The 21,773-nt window shown below is 38.1% G+C and overlaps 1 protein-coding gene across 1 annotated transcript in view; it reads left to right on the top strand.

Annotated features, from left to right (window-relative positions):
- LOC116412319 overlaps positions 1-18,858 on the top strand; it is a 58,732-nt gene extending 39,874 nt beyond the window's left edge. Inside the window, exons 4-5 of the mRNA XM_031906416.1 lie at positions 17,567-18,153; positions 18,301-18,858. Of these exons, the coding sequence (XP_031762276.1) occupies positions 17,567-18,153; positions 18,301-18,419 (706 nt within the window). The 3' untranslated portion in view covers positions 18,420-18,858. The remainder of the gene's footprint in view (positions 1-17,566; positions 18,154-18,300) is intronic.
- The last annotated feature ends 2,915 nt before the right edge of the window (positions 18,859-21,773 follow it).

Genomic DNA, 21,773 nt, shown 5'->3' with positions numbered 1-21,773 from the left:
GCCAAGGTCACTCTCCAAGTGAATAAATCACACAGAGCTGGACATGAAATAAATAAACAGATGGCACTTGGTGGCTTATAAGCTCCATAAAATGTGTCCTGGCGTATTGTGCAGGTGCTGAAGGAATGTTGATCTGTAAATGTATGTAGTTCAGCTTCTCTTTCCATCAAGTACATGCAAAGGCAAGTACATAAAAATAAATTATGTTTTCCCCCATGTCCACATCAGTCAAACCCTGAGCATCTTTGGCTTACACACCTAAATGTCCAGGTGAGCTTGAAGTCCACTCATGACCTTTTATATCCTACTATTCTATCTGAAGTCCCAACAAAGTAGTTCACTAATGTGATTATTCATATGCATGATGCCCTAACATGATTGTTTTCCCATGTATGCATTTACTCTGATAAATAACCATATTTTACCATTTCCCCTTTAATTCTATTAGACTTATGACCCTTGAATATGTTTAAGGGAAGGCCTGTTGTCTGTTTAGCAAGTTTGTAAGGGTTGCTTTAATAACTTTAGATTACTCCAACTATCCAACTGTTAATAGGGATCCCTGCCCTGGGCAAACTTACCCTTTTGCTTGATATAATTTTCTTTGTTTTAAATAAAAGACAAGAGCCCCACTCTGCATTTTCATTTTCTTTCACAGGCTTCCCCAGATGTGCAGTACAGTGAAAGAGGAGAACTTTACACCTATGCAAGCCCAGGACACCTGGGAATAAGGTAAAAAGGTGGTAAGTTTTTTTCTGTAAGGTACCCCGGCCAACAGAAAAAAATAGAAAATGGATTCACGCCACAGTGAAGCCCAATGGTACAAGGGCCCCAAAAGATGCCCCAGTAGCTCCCCATCTTCTTTTCTGCGTATTCACTGAACATGCTCTGTGCTGCTGTCACTTACTGAGCTTATGGACTGACTCACAATATACTGTATATATAGAATATAAATGTCACATCATAAGGTCGATTAGTAATTAATACAGATAATTACTACATGGAAACTATGAAACCAGTGCAATTAGTGTCAGAAATGAATAAACATCCCTGTAGCATCCCCCTCAATGACAGGCAAACCTCATTTTCTGCTTCATAATTTACAGTGACCCTTAAGCTCAGCTTCTCAACAGCTGCCCAGAGCCCACTGAGCATGTGTATGTTGCAGACACTTTCCAAGATGGAAACTTGAAATCCTGGATCATTACTGCTACTGAGTTGCTGAAACTCTCGGCTGGTTCACTAAGTACAGTATATAAAATTTGGCATTTTTATCCATATTCATTTTTAGGGTTCAGTTCTCCTTTAAGTATGATATTATGACATATTTTGCATGTATAAAGGTGTTATATGCACCAGGGTGAGTGAGAGACCCCAGTCAACATGCTTATAATTATGGGAAGTATGTGCATTACAAGTAGTGATGAGCAAACTTGTCCCATTTGCTTTCCAGAAAAAATTGGGAAACTGTGTGGAAAATGGAAATACATTTGTCACTGGGCTTTTTTATGTACAAAATACACTGGAGTCAGTGGACTATTTTTTGCTGCAATTTTTTTCTGGCAAATTACGTTGGAGTCAGCAGGTGTTTATTTGCAGCAATTTTTTTTGCTCAAATTACATTGGAGTCATTGGGCAACACATTTTTCTATAGCGGAATTTTGCTGTAGCTTCACAAATAAAAATCACAGAAGACAGAATTTCCCTACAAATACATGCCTGGTAAAAAAATATGATCATTGCTAATTACAAGCACAAATGGGTTTAGAACACTGTCATCACTATCAGTTGCTCTCCAGGAAAGGAGATTCAAGGAAGCCTGGGCACACAGAGACTTGGCTCCACTGCTCTCAGCATGCTGTTTTTTCCTGCTTTTTGAAGGGTAAGAAAAGCAGATCCTCTCCCCTTATGCATCTTAGTAAAACTGCACTGACAAGTAAAGCTTCCGCCTACACTCAGCTACATGAAGTGGAACTGAATGGAGATTGGCCCAAAAATGGCTGCTTTTGCATTCCGAGGTGCGTAAGGGAGTGAATCCGCTTCTTCCAGTGGTGGAGCCAAGCTCTATTTGCCCTCAGCCTTAGGGGCTGATTTACTAATCCACAAATTTGAATCCGAATGGGAAGAATTCGGATTGGAAACGAACATTTTGCGACTTTTTCCTATTTTTTGCAATTTTTTCGTCGCCGTTCCGACTTTATCGTAAATTGTCGCGACTTTTTCGTAGCCATTACGACTTGCGCGAAAAGTCGCGACTTTTTCGTAGCCGTTACGAATTGCTCGTATATTGTCGCAACTTTTTCGTATTGAGCGCTCGTAAACGGCGGTCAAAACTTTCAGACTTTGCATGATTTTGGAAGCCTCCCATAGGACTCAATGGCACTCTGCAGCTCCAACCTGGCCCAAGAAAAGTCACGATACTGAAGCTTGAATGAATCCGAAACTTTCATACTCGGCGCGAAGGCTACGAAAAAGTCGAGACAATTCGCGCAAGTCATAACGCTACGAAAAAGTCGCGACAATTTGCAAAAAAATCGCAAAATACCGATCATTACGAAAAAAACGCATTCGGACACCTTCGGACCGTTCATGGATTAGTAAATCAGCCCCTTAGGCTAGGTAAAGCTTACAATCATGTTTATAACTAATTATTTTAAAGGGAGTAAACTGTGAAGGAATGGGTAAACATACTGATATTTGCTTTCTGTTATTAAACAAATGTCGGGTTAATTATAAAAAAAAACAAAAACCTATTTCCCTCTGTTTAAAAACTCTTGTCTAATCATCCAGTCATTTGTGATGAGCTTCCAGCACACTGTAGCCAACCCCTGCTTGGATAGAAAAATCAGAGTGACTTTGGAATAGTCTTTTACTTTTTTTTCTGGCTCTAGTGAATGGCAGCTGTGTTTGTCAGGTGTTAATGGTGACATTCGCTATACTGATTGCACTTTTGTTCTCTTCCAAGTGGTCATCAGCTATCTAAACTTCTGTTATCTGGGACATTGCAATTTGGATCCTATTTGTGGAAAGATTATTGCTTCAGGTGCCGTGATTTAAATTATTGGATGTTACTGGCTCTGTGCTTTGATCCAACATTCTAAGTCATCTCTTGTTAGCAGGGAGAGCAGCTATCCACTGCAATGCATTGTATTCTTTATTACATAGCCTATAGTACTGTACATTTAGCTTTATTTAAATTCACAGCTTTAACTGTACAGTCTGTTAAGGAGTTTCAGCAGCATAATGGAATAAACAGTATGGATATTGATGCATTCATGCATATTTCAATATCATTTGAATTAATATAATACATGTAAATGGATACAAGAGCAAAATTAGTGGTTATAAAAACACTTACAGACTTACAGTAGTGCTTGAAGGCCTTAGTCAAGAAGACCACAAAGTATCTTTTAGGCTAGTCATGCAGATCATTTTTTCAGCTTCAACTAACAGAAGGAAGTCTTAAAACCACAAAAATGCATTTTCTTTATTTTCTCAAATAAGTGGGTTAATAAATCTTATTGTAGCTGTTCTACCAAACACTTTTAGCACAAGCAATGCCTGGGTACAAACAAGTGTGCCTTTCCTGTAATATTAAATGGATATAGCAACCAGTAATGGATATAACTATAAATGGCATGAGCATGTTGCCTTGATCATATCTATAATTGTGGATATGACAGGCAGGGGGAGGCACATTGGGGTAACTGCTCCTGGTCGCAAAGTAAGTGCTAACGGGTGCAGGCCTCAATGGGGCCCTGTACTTACAATGCAAAGCAGTAAGGACAGGGCAGCAGTTTACCTGCTGATGTTGCACTATGCACCATGTGCCAGATATTGTAAGGTTTATAGGGAATTGTGTTTTGTGCCCCTTAGTGATCTAGGGCTTAGATCTAGGTTTGTAATGCCTTATAAAAGTGCCATAGTAATTACTTAGCTGCAAGATATATAAGGGCCGATTCACTAAAGTGCGATAAAACGAGCGCTATTTATAGCGTCTAATTTTTTGCGTCTTAATGCACGATTCACTAAAAGCATGCTAAAAAGCGTTAACTAAAAGCGTTAATTTAGACGCAATGCTGCTTGCATTATTTAAGACGCAATGACTATTTTCGTGCGGTATTTGACGGAACGCACGCTAATCAACGCATCGCACACAAATAGTTGCCGAAAAAACGCACGCCATATTAGCCATACGCAGCATTACTTCCGTAAAACTACTTTTATGAAAATGACTATTTCCCTGCAAACTGGAGGCTGCATCACTCTAGGGCCAACACAGACTTGAATAAATCCCACTGCAAAGTCCATATTGTGTTGCCAAAAGCTCATGAACTGTACTTTTCTATAATTACCGCCTGCCTCAAGTAGGTATTAATTTTCACTCAGACAAATGCGATATTTAGCGCGTCTAAGTGTTTGTGAATCATGCGTTAGTATTACTTCGGCACGCAAATTAACGCATGCGGTAACGCGAAATTTAACGCACACAATATGCAACTTAATGCGTTGATAATTTAGCGAATCGCGTGTTTTTTTGCGTCAATTTTAGCACAAAAATGTGCAATAAAACTTATCAACCTTTAGTGAATCAACCCTATAGACTCAACATCTTGTGCAATGTGGCCCTAATCAAATTTTACAAAATGTCTATTTGTCAAGCACCTACTCAACAAATAATGAAATAACCCACTTATATAATGTACTCTTTGGTCTTATACAGTATTTTATGCCTGGCTGGTTTTAAGTACAGGAACCTGGACTCACTACTACCAGGTGCAGCTGTTGCAGAAGTGTTCAAGGGAGTGGTATAGCTGATCTGTTTAATATGCAGTGTCAGTACAAAAAAATTAAACAAACTGGGTGCCAGTGGTTCTTAACCATGATCATCAAGGTACTCGGGCACCAGTACTCATTTGAAGTATGAAACAGGTTGATAGTATAAGGACAATTAGAAGGACAGGGTGCAAAGTACAAGGCAAGCCACCATGTTTTTAAAACTTAACAACATGCCCTGCAATAAGCATTTGTGGTACTGGTCTGCGTACTCCAGAATGGAACACAAGTTCCTGCTCTTTCAGAAGAATACATTGCTGTTTCCATTTGGCAGTGATGTAGTAATGAGAATTAGTCTGAGGAAAGCACAAAGGCATCCTGCTTACCCATTAACATTTGCTCCATTCAGGTGCAGCAAAACAGATACGTTCATGTGCAATGGCACAGTAGTTGTGATATATACCATGGCTTGGTTAGCAACAGGTGAACCAACCAGTTCAGTCACAATTTCTCTCCATTTGCACATCCATTTATTAATTCATTAATGCTGATTTTGTGCTGTTACTATGAATTCATTGTCTCTTTTGCATTATCAGATACTACTGCTGATGGCCACTCTGCCCTCAAAATCTCATAATCATCTGGCTGACAGTTTTATTCACCTCTTCCTAGGAAATCCCTAATGCTAGCCCAAATACTGTTTATTCAGCCTGAGACTGTTAGTTCATGAAATACAGATACTGGAAGATGGTAGGTGTTGTAGATCAACTAAAGCTGGAGATTCACGTGTGGCTGATCACTGTGCTAAACCAGGGACATCCCAAATACTAGCTATATTTTCTTTTCATCAAGCCCCTATTATTGTGTGAGATAATATTCCTGTGCTAGAGCAGGCTATTTCATAGGACAGATTAGTGAATCATACAATCTTTTGGATTCAACTCCAAACAATTCATAATATATTGTAATATGCTTCATTGTAAACCCTTGGATTGTGAGCCTAGAAGGCCAGGATATTTCATTCTTTGCAATTGTCACATACAGCGATAGGGCCTGAAAGCACCTTGTGTCTACATCATTCGGCTTTGCCTATTCAGACTAGGAAGAGTGAAATCTAATATACTGAATGTCGTATTCCTTGAAAAGGACATTACATTGTTCTGAATTCTTTTCATTCGCCTGCAGCCCTTTGTCATTTTTTTATTTGAAACAAAGGATACAAATAAAAGAGGAAATTGCTGATAAGGTTCCTTTCAGCACAAATCCATAATTCATCCAGCGATCCTTATCGCAGAATGATTAAGCAATGGGTAGGCAGGGTTGCCTTGAATTCATTCTCCTCAGGGAAACACAGTACTTCAGCCTGTGGATTTAACTATTAATTGCCCTGCCATTGACACCAGCTGTATCCCAATAGACTCTTAGTTTAACCTGGCTATTAATTAATTTAGTTGCATGCATGACATGCACAAGAAAAATCAGATAAGGAAATATCTGAGGCCGGAATACTTGTAATTTTTCCTGTGGTGCACTCTTGTGGCTAGAGGTAGAACACGTAATACTACATTTATAGGATGCACTTCTTACTTAACATATTAAAGCACCTATGTACACAGCAAAGCTTTTCACAGCATGTGGTAATAAATTCCATTAGAAAACATTAAATACAGAGTCACCATTTCAAACTAATATGTTCACAAACTAGTGTGCTAACTCCAGTATGCAGAGATCAAAAATAATAATAAAAAATACTTCCCATCCGTGCTTATTTTCAAGCTGTTCCGAAAACTCGATCTGCTACTGGCCCATGTGGAATGGAGTTAGAAATGGAATACCTTTTGTGGAACATACATTTCGGAGAACTAAAGCTTAATTAAGCTAGGGCTAGAAATGTTGTACATTATGTTTCAGGCTTCTGTACCAGGCCATGGCAACCATAGCCCTTTAGTAGAGAAGCACTGCTGAGACTTATTCCCTCCCTTCCAACCTTACCCCCAATGTAACCAAATGACACAAGAAAAACACACTGACACCGTTTTGTGGGTGGAGTTCGGCCACAGTTTTATTAAAGAAATCCAACATCAGAAACAGTCCTTGCCATGTATTTCAAACATCTTAACTAACTTTTTAGCTGTTTTATAATGAATGCCAGCCACTGCAAACGCTGTGGGCATGTGGAAACCATCAAACAACACCAGAGATTAAATGGCCAAGGACTATCACCCGCCATTTGCTGTGACAGACCAAATATATACAAATATATAAATCTAAAGAAAAACATAAAACATGTAAGTTGAGCGAAATTACGGACCTACAGGTCACCAGCTAAATTCGCTTAAACAGGGAGGGGGGAGGGAGATGACACTCCGTGTGTTGCAGGAGGTGGAGTGAGATGCTGCTGCCCTGAGAGCTGACAGGCAGAAGGGGAGGGGGTGAGTGAGGAGTCTTTTCTTTCCCGCCCAATGGATAAACAAATTAACCCCTCATGTGCCTGAGGGAATTGAGCCCTGGCTGGCTCCACAGTCCCTCAGCGCTTTCATGAGGTATTTCAGCGCTCTCTAATCTGTGCCCCCCAAGATGCCCCAGTAGCCCCGCATCTTCTTTTCTGCTGATTCACTGCACATGCTCTGTGCTGCTGTCACTTACTGAGCTTAGGGGCCCACTCACAATATACTGTATATATAGAATATAAATGTAACAGTATAAGGCTAATTAGTAATTAATTCAGAGTCACATTACATGGCAGCTCTAAAACCAGTCCAACTAGCATTAGAATTTAGTAATCAGAACTTATCAGCTTATATAACAGGCCAGCCTCATTTTCTGCTTGATAATTTGCAACGACCTCTAAGCACAGCTCCTCAACAGCTGCCCAGAGACACACTGAGCATGTGCGGTGTCCCAGACAGTTCTAACAGAATCCAAGATGAGAAGTTCCTGTGATAACTGTAAAGACCTATATCATTACTACTATGGAGATGCTGAAACTTCAGGTTTAGTATATAAAATATAGCATTTCTAGAAATATTCATCTTCATTCATCTCAGGGGGTTTAGGGTTGATGATAATACAGTGAAGTCTATGGAACCTTTAAGCAGATGGGGGGGGGGGCATACAAATCCTTTGGAGGGCCATATCCAGTCCATGGGCCTCTAGTTGGAAAGCACAGTTCCAGAGCTATACATCTTAGTTTCTAACACACTGTAGTTACAAAAAATACATCAGTAAAGTTTCATTGGTCATACGCAGCTAAAATAATGAAGTCAAACTATATTATTGCATGGTGGGAAAGCAAAGGCGGTCCTATGTTGGTGTGCCATTGCAGCCCAGGAGAACGCATACAGACTGTGCTTACAGAATGAAAAGGTCTGTTCGTTCAGCTCCTGATTTCACAAAGGAGACACAGTTAATTGCGTTGTAACAGGGAGCGTATTGAAGTATGAAAACAATCTGCCCGCACTGATAACTATCCCATGTTCATGTATTGAGATATGATTAGTTTTTTATCACTAAATTAAATTTGCCCTATTGCCTGTCGCCTTATATTAGATCTCTTGAAATCTTAATAGACTTCAAGCTGCAAATGTAGGAAAGAGCCGATAATTCACTTGCATACCAGGAAGGTAGGCTTAGGGGCTGATTTACTTACCCACGAACGGGTCGAATGGAGTCCGATTGCGTTTTTTTCGTAATGATCGGTACTTTGCGATTTTTTCGTATGTTTTGCGATTTTTTCGGATTCTTTACGAATTTTTCGGATCCAATACGATTTTTGCGTAAAAACGCGAGTTTTCCTATCCATTACGAAAGTTGCGTAAAAAGTTGCGCATTTTGCGTAGCGTTAAAACTTACGCGAAAAATGCGCAACTTTTCGCGTAAGTTTTAACGCTACGCAAAATGCGCAACTTTTTACGCAACTTTCGTAATGGATACGAAAAACTCGCGTTTTTACGCAAAAATCGTATTGGATCCGAAAAATTCGTACAGAATCCGAAAAAATCGCAAAACATACGAAAAAGTCGCAAAATATTCGTTTTCAAGTCGGAACTTTTCCAATTCGGGTCGGATTCGTGGGTTAGTAAATCAGCCCCTTAGTGTATTTAACAAGGTGGATATTCAGCCAATGAGGATGTCTTCATATTTATATTTAAAAAACATAAATAAAATAACATATTATCAGGTCTATAATTCAAATTTAAAGTATGAATTGGAAATGGAAAGTGCCTACGTGGCTATTTCTAATAACATCAAACTATTACCTATGGTATTGCTGTAACACTATATTACTGCAAACATTATAAACTGCAGGTGTTTTTTCATATATTCTAGCTCATATTTGTTGTGCCATTAAAGAAAAACTATAGCTAAAATGTAATTTTCTTTTTTATACAAAAGAACATTTTCTACAAAGCAGTTTTCCTGCCTTGACAGCAAATTAAAATTGCATGCATTGTGTTTTAACAGTCAAAAGTACATTTTTTAGGAACTGTTCAGCTTCCCAATGCTTGTGCACTACAGGAAATCTCTTAAAATTGCCAAGGAAGTGCCCAGAAAAGAGAATTATACCAGTAAAATTGATGCCCACACCTGCTAAATTTTAACAGAGAGCACTATCTACAAGAAAATAATCTTCTAGAAAACTTTTAGTGGCATAATAATAGGTGCATAACCCACAGGGTCCCCATGGTACTAAAGGTCCTTGCTTACTAGTCAAAGCCACTCTTCTCCAGTTTAAACAATGCCAACTTGGCCAGTGTTCCTTTATAACTGAGACTTTCCATACCTTTTGCCTGATTAATTGCCCTTCTTTAGACACTCTCTAATTCAATAACATCCATTTTGAGCTTTGGAGACAAGAACTGCATGGCATATTCTAGGGGCCTTACCAGCGCTCTGTAAAGGGGAAGAATAACCCCCTCCTCCTGCAAACCTATGCCCCTTATAATACAGCTCAAAACCTTGTTTGCCCTTGCAGCTGCTCCCTGGCATTGCTTGCTACAGCCAATCCATAATGGATTTGCCTAGTGCCATTAAGGAAATAAGTGGCTTGCATAACCATATATTTATGTATGTATGTATAACTTTATCTATAAAGCGCTACAAGGATACTCAGCACTGAACTTCAATGTACAAAAGCACACAGGGAGGACAAGTATAATAAAAGCAATATAAAAGCAATATATAAGTATAAATACACAAATCTAAAGTACTATGTGGTATGATCCACATTAGGAAGAAGGTCCTATGTGGGTGGATAACATACAGGCACACATTGGAGGGAAAAAGTGCACATGATTTTGGCATTGGCCAAAAGTTCCAGGACTAGACTAAATAATGTTCTAGTGCTTTTATAGGTAGAATTTGAATTTTTTCTTGAACATTAAATCTCATCTGCCACTAAACCACCCACTTTTGTTTTGCTTGTCCTTCTGCCAAGAAACTTATTTTGACTATACTTTTCCTGATTTTGTCAGGCAAAGGGATAATGACCAATTGTGCCCAACTATCTTGGCATGGGGGTTGAATTTGAGAGATCTGACAGATTGTAGTTGATCTGTCCAAAAAAATTTGATCTACCAATCCAGCTTGAGGGTTGGTACATGGTGCACCGAGACAAGAAAGGTAACTGGAACTACAGCTCTTTTTCTTACATTTCTTATAGTTTAATAGAATTTGGCCATCCATGTATGTGGCCAGTCTAATTGTATTACTAATAAATCGGCCCTGGAGATAAGCTGATACATTGAAAGGAAAACTACACCCCCAGAATGAATATTTAACCAGCAAATAGTTTATATTATGTTAAGTGGCCTATTAAAGAATCTGGCCAAACTGGAATATATATATCACTAAATATTGCCCTTTTACATATTTCCCTTGAACCACCATTTTGTGATGGGCTGTGTGCTCCCTAAGAGATCACATGACCAGAAATAATGCACCTGTCCATTAATTGGCTGATGTAGCCTAGCATGTAAGTGTGCCTCCATTTGTTTGTGTGCACCGTGTGCATCATATGATTCAAAGAGGCGGCCCTTAATTCTCAAAATAGCAATTTTTGATTTAGGAGTACCCAATAGCACATACTGCTAATAAAATATATTTTTATTAAATGGTTTATTTAGATGAAGCAGGGTTTTACATATGAACTGATTTATGGGATAATATTTTATAAAGACCTAAATTATTTGGGGGGAATAGTTTTTCTTGAAGTGCTGGCCAGATGACCATTACGTTAATATACATAGGACCTTCACTTCCCAAACATGGTCTTTGTGTCAGGCTTAGAGATTAGGATTTCATAATATAGAGGATTTAATGGTTGGAGGTAGATCTGATTAAAGCCTGTTCTTCTATATCCACCGCTGCTCTGAAAAACAAAGCAGCATGAGATGTAGCATGCTCATCAACCCTGCTGTGTTGGAGGGAAAACACTGGCGCATTCGTGAGGGGGTGGGAGGCCTCACCAGTGCTGCTATATTTTATTCTTGCCTTTTGTTCTCCTTTAAAACCTCAAGTGATCAAGATAGCTTTTGCTTATATGTTGTAGGAGCTTAAGTTTGCATAAATAAGAACAAACATTTGCACATGACAATGTAATGTTCTTCATTAGATGCTGCCAAAATTCTCATTTACTCTTGTATTATATCACGCCTGGGCTACTGTAACTCTCAATTAATTGGCCTTCCCCTCCAGGGACTGTCCCCTCTCCAGTCCATAATTAATACTGCTGCCAGGCAGCCACTCATACTCTGCCATGCCACTCTGCCAATCCCTGCACTAGCTTCCATTATCATCTAGTATATAATTCAAACTAATGACCCCCACTTATAAAGTCCATAACTCTGCCCCACCTTACATCTCTGAACTTATCTCTAGATACCAACCAACCCGCTTTATCCACTCCTCTACTGACCTGCTCCTCAACTTCTCTCATTCCCTCCTCATTCACTGCATTCAAGACTTTGCAAGAGCTGCCTCCTTTCTCTGGAATTCGCTCACACAATCTGTCAGACTCTCCCCCAATCTTTCTGCCTTCAAAAGATCTCTAAAACCACATTTATTTAGAGAAGCTTACCCTCATTTAGTTTAACACAAACTCAGTATGGTGCTAAAAGCATCTATTACATTGCTTTAGTCTGATCTTGCCAGATCTTGCCCTATCCTTGTAGATTGTAAATTCTATTGGGAAGGGCCCTCTGCACTGCTTGTATTGGTTATTGGTTGCTTTGTATGTAACTCTGTATGTCCAATGTATGAAACCCACTTAACACAGCACTGTGGAATATGTTGGCTCTTTTTAAATACATGTTATTAATAATAATAATAATACAGGTATGGGACCTGTTATCCAGAATGCTCTAGACCTGGGGTTTTCCGGATAAGGGATCTTTCTGTAATTTGGATCTCCATAACTTAAGTCTGCTAAAAAATCATTTAACTACTGAATAAAACCAATAGGCTTGTTTTGCCTCCAGTAAGGATTAATTATATCTTAGTTGGGATCATGTTGGGACATGTTGGGACAATGTTCTGTTTTATTATTGCAGAGAAAAAGGAAATCATTTTTAAAAATTAGAATTATTTGCTTATATAGTCTATAGAGTCTATGGGAGATGACCTTTCCATAATTCGGAACTTTCTGGATAAGAGGTTTCCGGATAAGGGATCCCATACCTGTAGTAATAATAATAATAATAATAATAATAGACAATTATTATACTTTGCATTTAAATGGGGTGTTTTAAAAGCTCAATTAAGGTGTTTTATTTTTCTGATACAAAAATAATGACTTTTTAGAAATTAGTTTTATTATAAACACTGCTTTCTGGTACAAACTATAACATTCCCATTATTTCTTCTGCTGGTGGAAGGGGTTGGTAAACACTTTGGGATTAGAAATAGTTATATTAAACTCGCACAAAGAAAAAATTGTTTGCACAGAGGAATCATTTTTTGCATTGAGCAAACCATATTTTTCTGTTACTGGATTTTATTACATTCCCCTATAAGATGCTAAGGATTATACTGTACTTTCTCCTGTGACTCAGAGCCATGCCCAAATGACTGTATAAAAAAGCTCCACTGCTTTTTCCATAGCCTTGTTTTAATCTGTTTCATGTTAAACCCCAGATTCTGAACTCATGGAAGAAGATTTTTTAATGGAGTGAATGCTACTGTAGCTCCATGATTATTTTGGGGTGTTATTTTCACAGATTTCAGCAAACGACATTTAAAATTCCAGTGCACATGATAGTGTCTTGCCCCTGTGAATTTTTGTAGTTTGTATGTAAATTTTCCCCAAAATGTATTAAGCTGGTTTTAAACCTAAATACAAAATACATTCTAAGCAATTTTCCAATATCTATAAAGTTATTTGTAAATGTCATTGCTAATGAATGCAGTGTCTGTCTGACTACATGTACATCTGAAAAAATGTTACAGTCACCCAAAACTCCAATTCCTATAATATGAAGATGAATACTGTATTTATCCAATGGTACATGTAAGTCAGAACCAGTAGAGTACATAATAGCAAAGGACAAACCAATACTACCCTTAATAGCAATTATATTTACAAATACCTAAAAATATGTATAGAAAATGTACTGGAAAGTTGTTTTTATTTTGCAAAATGTTATACTTGGGTTTACAGTTCGTTTAGACTTGGGTGCGCTCTGACACTCTTGTGAAGTCTATTCTATTCCCCTGGTTTGACTGTTCACCTATTAATGTACAGTGAGGCAACTGTTTGGAGCCTAGATTTTAAATCAAATGATAGTGAAATTGTGCAAAGAGCTACATGAGGTACCGGCGCATAGCAGCTGAACTCTATTGCAGTATACATACTTCTCAATGGTGTTATAAGAAAGCACGCAGCCATAAAAAGGAACAAACAAAAATCTATTTTTCTGTCGCTTGGGGGAAGCCAGCAGCAGAACACTTCTAATAAATGCTTCCTCTGCTGCAGAGAGTAAGTAAAAACAACAAACGATAAAGGATAATGTATGGGAAGCAATACACAAAGATTGCTACTTTGGAGAGTTGCTGTTTTAGATTGATGTGCTTTTTTCTTTGTTTAAGAAAAAATACAACATAATCGCACTTTGGAGGAAAGGACAAAAGATTAAGGCTTAGTTAATATGGATATGATTTTCCCAAACTGGTTCTTAAAGCACAACTGAAAAGAAAGTGTTTTTCACTCTGTCTTTTATTATGTGCTTTTTGACTTTATTGCTTACTAATCTGTTAAATAGGTATGACAATCCGTTGCTTCTCAAGGCTCTACACGTAGGGTCTAGTCTACAACTTTCTAGTCCTCATTTATGGGTTTCTCAGTTCCTCTAAAGTAATTTCTTACTGGGGGATACTATCTTCAATATGGTCTTCCCTACACCAGTATCTTCCCCTTTTCCATTGCATCAAACCTTCTTGGTTAGTCTAATAAGTCTAATGTTATTTCTTATCCATATGTAAAAAGACAAGCCCTCTGTCCTTTAAACTGAATAGGGCCTAACAGCCCACATGGTAAAGGTAGCCATATGCTGTAAAATCTGTTTGTTTGGCAAGGTCGCCAATGAGCAGATCTTCTCCTGATGTGCCCACCAACGGATGACAAATTTGATCATTTGGCCCTAGAGCATAGGCGCCATCAGTTTGGGGGCCACATCAATAAGTCGATTTTAGGGCAGATGTTAGTCGGGGACACCCGTCATTGGTGCAGATAAGCTGCCGAATCGGTCTAAAGGGCTGATATCGGCAGCTGAAATTAACCGTGTATAGCCACCTTTAGGCTAAAACCCTACTTCCTTAAAATTCCTGAAATTTGTGCACTAACTAATTATCCACTAAAGGTATAGCACCTATTAATCAGAATTCTCTGCACCTGGGGTTTTCCACATATGGGGCCTTTCCATAATTTGGGTCAACCAAAAAAATAATTGAAACAGTAAATAAACCCGGTAGAATTATTTAGCCTCCAATAAGGATTAATTATATCTTAGTTAGGCTCAAGTACAAGTTATTGTTTTATTACAGAGAAAGGATAACAGGTTTCTAGATGGCTTGATAAAGGAGCTAGGTTTGCTCCGAAACATTGCACCTCCGCAATAAATTTTTAAAGGGTTGATCCCGTGTAGCCCTGAGTGCCTTGCAGTTTTGGGAGGGTGCCGATCCCTCTAGCAGTGTGCACTGGGTGTTCAAGTTTGGAGAGCCAGGGTGTGCGGAAACGGTCTCTGTTGTGCTTTTCTAGATGGCTGATCCCATGCTTGTATGTATGTGGATGTCTAATCTTGCTGTATCAAAAACTACCACAAACAATTGTGACAAGTCCATTACAGATAATATTTGTTCATTATATGAACTTTATGAAGTTAAGAAAACCCAACTCAAACCTCACTCTTATTTCTGCCTTTTCCCATTCCCACAGTTATGGCAGGAAAACCATATAGGGGTTCTATCATGTGAATGCTAGCAGTAATCTCCTGGCCACATTTCTTTGCAGTTAAGGTCAAGTATTCTGTTCAAATCACATGATTGAGGCTGAGCCAACAAATACAGCCTCCTGGCTTAAGAACAAGAATAAAGCATTGATGTGTTAAAATACGTATACACATATACTTTCCAATCACAGATATACAAACTCATCCCTCTATACAACTAACATATACAGGAGACATTTGGTGGTACAGCTAATGATGGACCATAGCATTCAGCATATCCTTATTCTGTATTCTCTGGGGTGCCAAGGTTTGTCTATCCCGTGCATAATGAACAAAGTTTTAGTTTTCCTTTGTTTTATTTTTTCTCTGTGTCAGTAATTTAGTTGAGGTTAACAAATTAGATAAAGTCTGAGCATACTCTTTATATCTCAGGTGTGTTCTGTTAATTAACAAGAGTTGTGTTTGCCATCTGTTAAATGAAAGGGCATGCCTTAACATTCAGAGAAGAAGGTGAGAGAAAAAATGTTTCCCCGGGATGCTTAAAAATTATACAAGTAACACAATGGTGTGCACATTTAATCCATTTGTTATTAATGGAGGAAAGCTTAAAGGCTCTACACATGGGCATATTGCCCTGCAACGGATAAAGAAACGCAGTCCATTCTTCCGGATCTGGCTGTACTCATTCAAGCGTATGCTAGCGTGGAAAGCAGGTGGAATGCAACTTGATACACCACAGGCAAACACAGGCTAAAAAGCCTGTGAGTAAAAGCCCTTATGTGTATTAATGTTGAGCTCAGCAATTTAACCATAACCGGGGTCTCATACCGTGGCAACTAACAGCGCCTGGCTCATTGGTTAACTTTTTCATTGCAGCTGCTATTAATGAATTTACCATGGCTCATGCAAACCAGGCTGAGCATATACAGGTATGTGTACTCATATTTGTATATATCATACATATTTATATGTGTGTGTGTGTGTATTTCTTCACTAATGTTATGGCGTAATTACATTTTAGACCCAATTAACAGCATGGAAACATTCAGCTTAATCTCATTACTGAAATAGGTTCTTCATCAGCCCAAATGTTTGGTCATCAACATTCCTTCATCATGATTTTAACAAGGAAAAAGAAATCAAAACACACATTTTGTCTACTTTTGCAACAACTGGTAAAGTTTGTTAGCTTTATAGTAACTTTTAGTATGTAATAGATGGGCCTATACCAAGCTACTTTTCAATTGACCTTCATTATTTGTCTGATATGGTTTGTATTATTAGCCTAATATTAACAATATTAAAAATATTAATCTGGTTATTTGAGTCCCTGACCCCTTAACTCTGAGGGTTCTGTTTTATTGTTCTATTATTATTCTATTCTGGCCCTCTCTTATTGATCTCCCATTCTGACTTCCAAACTGTTGCCTGTGTGGTAGAGTAAATAACATTCTAGAAAACAGATAGAATTCAAAGCTATAAAATTGCAGAGCAAAATAAAAAATGAAGTCAATTTCTAGAATACTGGTGTCAGCATAATACAAAAATGAATGTTAAGGTAAACTATCCCTTCAGAAGGAACTTCAGCTAACCAGCAACATTTTCATCTTTCATCACTTTTATCATCTTTCAGACTAATGGAAAAAGATGCAAGGCAGAATTAGCTAATTTGGGTTTGTTTTGCTAGAAACAGATTTACTAACTTCCAAAAAATTAGGAGCACATGGTTACTCTTAATCAGCATTTTGGGATAAAATGAAAAAACAGCAGCACTCCGGAAATGTTGTAGAAAAAAGTGACTTTACTCAAGTGCACACAGCAACGTTTCGGGCATAAACCAGCCCTTTATCAAGCCTAGTCAAACAAATACAATCAAGTGTTATATACCCACAGGAAAGGGAGGGACCATCACTCCAGCCCTCCATTTAACCCTTTGTGTTCAATATACAAATTTTCAATATATAGATTGCACATATCAAATTTCAAAATTGTAAAAAACATATAAAACAGCACATATATATGCCATAATAATACTTCCATAATATGCTCTAGTGTATCAAGTGCATCAAAATGTAATAGTGATAAATATACTGCTAACGTATAGGAACAATAAATGTCTTACTTTAATGTATTTCATTAAAAATAATTGCTTTTTCCTTATTTCTTTTTCTTTTTGGCTCCGATGCCAAACTCAGGGGACAAATCACCCCTGAATTGTTAGGAATCTGGAGCTTCCACATCTCTGAATCTTACTGTCCTATAACAAAAACAGTAATAAACAAATTTTTAGATAAAAACCAAAAACAAAACACAATATTTGTTAAAAACACAGTATTTGTTAAAAACAGGATTATTGAATCAAGTAAAGGTAATAGTACATTTTTAACTTCTATATCTAATCAAGATGTGATTAAGGATTATGAGAAAGAGAGGCGCAAGTTAATTGGACTTGAATTACATGCGATTACTCTGACTGAATATTATCGGGCAAAACGTATTCCAAGAGGTCTGCGTGTCAGTCTGCGCCCCACTATATTTAATGACAATTTAGAGTTTGCAAAGAAATATGAACAAATAGTAAATAAATGTTCGTTTGATATAATTCTATTGAATATTGAGTACTTACAGAGAGAAGTTATGGAGACAAAACAACGCCTTCAAACGATTGAGTGTGAGTTGAAACAGCAAACTAATACAGAGGTCTATCAGGAACAGCTGAGACATATGGAGGAGAGCCTGTCTAAACATCGTCAGTCCATAGAGGAACGGAAGCGTTTGAAATTCCATAGAGATGAGGCTGATTACAACACTGGACGCATCTACAGGTGGCAGCGCGAGTCAGGCACAACCTGGACACCTAGGGGTCCTAGGCGAGAGGGCCCACAGCAGGACTTGCGCTCCATGCGTTCCACACGTCCCACGTGGTCTCCAGCAGGTACAGAGAGACGCGGGGAGTGGCGGACCCACAGCCTGAACCGCAGGGAGAGGGAAAGAGACGTGCTTTCGGCAAGGCAACTGTCCCCTGCGAGTAGCAGCTTTGGGGGCTCGACATCAGAGGCTTCCTCATCTTCTTCTTTTTTAGGGGCAGGTCCATCTCGATCCCCACAAGGACAAGGAGGGGTGGTAGGAGACACCGGAGGGCGGAAGGACCGCAGACAGCAGCCACAACGCAGAGCACGGACTTTCAAAAAACGTTGGTAATCAATATTTCATCTCATACCTTTACATCAGAAGAAATGTGTTTATTAAGCAAAGGGCTTTCATTTAGTCCTGTAAGGGGCTGTGATACTTTTCAATTGGACATAGATTTGGAACGGTTTTTTCGTAATTTGAGATTGAAATCCTTTTTTTCACAACCTACTTTTAAGGAATTGGAAAAAGGGGCATGTAATGAAAGTAATTTACAATTAACCCTTAAGAAGGTGGGTTTACGAAATAAAAGTAATTTTATTCCCCCTACATCAGATCCAATTGTAGAGACATATGTTAAATTAGTTAAGTCTGATATAAGGGAACTTAAGTCACGGTTGAAGTTAAAACCCCTTTTGAATACCAGACACAACTTAACCAAAAATGAAAAGAGACATTTGTCGGATATATTATCATACAAACAGGTGATTGTTAAACCTGCAGATAAAGGGGGAGCCCTTGTTATATTGGATAAGGGTTATTATATCAATGAAATTAAAACACAGTTGGCTGATGAAAATGTGTACTGTATGTTATCCAATGACCCCCTAGTGACCATTCAGAATAAAATAAGGGTGACTGTGGGGTCAGCATACAGGGATGGGATCATTGATGGGGAAACGCAGAAATTCTTGATTAAAATTGACCCAATTACACCAGTTTTTTATACTATCCCTAAGATCCATAAGAATTTAAATTACCCACCGGGACGACCAATAGTGGCTAATACTGATTCTGTATTCTCTCCCTTGTCGATTTATTTGGACAAGGTTTTACAACCAATTGTTCACAGTACAAAGTCTTTTTTAAAGGATACTAATCAATTGCTAGAGATTCTAAGCAGTTGTAAAGTTACGGATCAAACGCTGCTAGCCAGTTTGGATGTTACTAGTTTGTATACCTCCATAGCACATGTGGCGGGGTTAACAGCAGTTAACAATTGGTTACAGGAGGTTACTGATTATACTGATGGAGAAAAATCTTTTCTTTTGGATTTGCTACAGATTGTGCTTTATGACAGTTATTTTATGTTTGGTGACAATTTTTACAAACAATTACAGGGAACGGCAATGGGGAGTAATGTTGCTCCTACGTATGCCAATTTGTATATGGCAGATTTTGAGAAATCTTCTGTGTATACTAATGCACTATTTCAACAGTTTTGCCCCCTTTACTATCGCTATATTGACGATGTCATTCTGTTCTGGGAGGGACCTCCAGGGACATTGGTTGAGTTTCATCAGTATCTTAATTCTGTAATCCCCACTCTTAAATTTACCTTAATTTATGATACACACACTGTAAATTTCCTTGATGTCATTATTCGGAAAACAGGTTCACACATAGAAACAGATTTGTATCAGAAACATACAGATAGAAACAATCTGTTACATAATACAAGTTTTCACTCAAGGTCCTTGCTTGAGTCTTTGCCTGTTACACAATTTAAAAGAGTTAAGAGGATTGTTTCTAACAGGACACAGTGTGAAAAAAGATTGGAGGAAATGTCGGAGCGTTTTCAGGCAAGGGGTTATCCAAAAAAGAAATTACAGGAAGGTTTGGAAAAAATTCGGGAGGAGACAACTGAGCAGCTTAGAACCCCATCACAGAGAAAGATTAAAGAGAAAGAGAAACGGTTGGCATTTGTCAGCCAATTCTCTGTAGCAAGTGAACAAGTGGGGAGGATTCTTAGGAGACACTGGCAGGTGTTACAGATGGGTATTCCTACTGTCACAGAATTTTCTACACCACCTTTGATGGCCTATAAGCGGAATAAAAATTTAAAAGATCTTTTGGTCAAAGCTGACATAGGTTCAGAAAAGAAATATAGTCAGAGATTCTTTGGTACCCCTAAAATGGGGACATTTCCATGCTTATCATGTGCACAGTGCAATAACATCACTAAGGGGGAATTTTTTACACACCCACATACAGGTAAAAATATTTCAATTAAGAATTATTTCACATGTAACTCCACTTATGTGGTCTATTTGATTAAGTGTCCCTGTGGCCTTGCATATGTGGGGGAGACAACTCAGAAGGTCAAGGATAGGATTAAACAGCATAAGTCTAATATACGTTGCAATTTACAGCATCTTCCTATACCAGCACACTTTCATGAGATGAAGCACTCTATTTCACAACTTAGATATCAGGTTATTGATGCTGTTGGTCCTCTCAGGAGGGGAGGTAATAGACAGTGGATGCTGAAGAAACTAGAAATGCGCTGGATAAATATATTGGGTACTTTGTCACCAGGTGGTCTTAACAGGGAATATACCCCTATGTTATTTATATAAGTAAGTGATTACGAGTGCTTGTTTTTAACAAATACTGTGTTTTTAACAAATATTGTGTTTTGTTTTTGGTTTTTATCTAAAAATTTGTTTATTACTGTTTTTGTTATAGGACAGTAAGATTCAGAGATGTGGAAGCTCCAGATTCCTAACAATTCAGGGGTGATTTGCCCCCTGAGTTTGGCATCGGAGCCAAAAAGAAAAAGAAATAAGGAAAAAGCAATTATTTTTAATGAAATACATTAAAGTAAGACATTTATTGTTCCTATACGTTAGCAGTATATTTATCACTATTACATTTTGATGCACTTGATACACTAGAGCATATTATGGAAGTATTATTATGGCATATATATGTGCTGTTTTATATGTTTTTTACAATTTTGAAATTTGATATGTGCAATCTATATATTGAAAATTTGTATATTGAACACAAAGGGTTAAATGGAGGGCTGGAGTGATGGTCCCTCCCTTTCCTGTGGGTATATAACACTTGATTGTATTTGTTTGACTAGGCTTGATAAAGGGCTGGTTTATGCCCGAAACGTTGCTGTGTGCACTTGAGTAAAGTCACTTTTTTCTACAACATTTCCGGAGTGCTGCTGTTTTTTCATTTTATCCTGGATATTGTTTTACCCTGGCTGAGGGTTCAGCTTGCACCTGGGGCTACAATTAGCTGGTTTGTCCATTGTGTAGCACACCTTAATCAATTTCTTAATCAGCATTTTGACACTTCTAAAACAGCTTAAAGAAGAAAATTATGTATTTATTCGGAAATGAACTGAAAAAAGCCCCCCCCACCCTACCGCCACACACTATCTTTCAACATGCTAGGTTTAATTAGCAGAGGTATTGCATACACCAACATCTACAGCAGGTGTATGTGTTCATATATAAAGGTGGCCATACATTATAAGATCCGCTTATTTGGCAAGGTCGTAAATGAGTGGATCTTTGCCCAATATGCCCATTTTGAAGTGGGCGATATTGACTGAAATTATTTTTTGGTCCTTGGAATACAATTATGGGAATAAAGGTTGGTCCAGATTCACAAAAAAAATTTCTGCAC

The sequence above is a fragment of the Xenopus tropicalis genome, chromosome 1 (assembly GCF_000004195.4).
Source record: "Xenopus tropicalis strain Nigerian chromosome 1, UCB_Xtro_10.0, whole genome shotgun sequence".
NCBI lineage: Eukaryota > Metazoa > Chordata > Amphibia > Anura > Pipidae > Xenopus > Xenopus tropicalis.
This window is presented reverse-complemented; position numbering and strand designations above follow the sequence as displayed.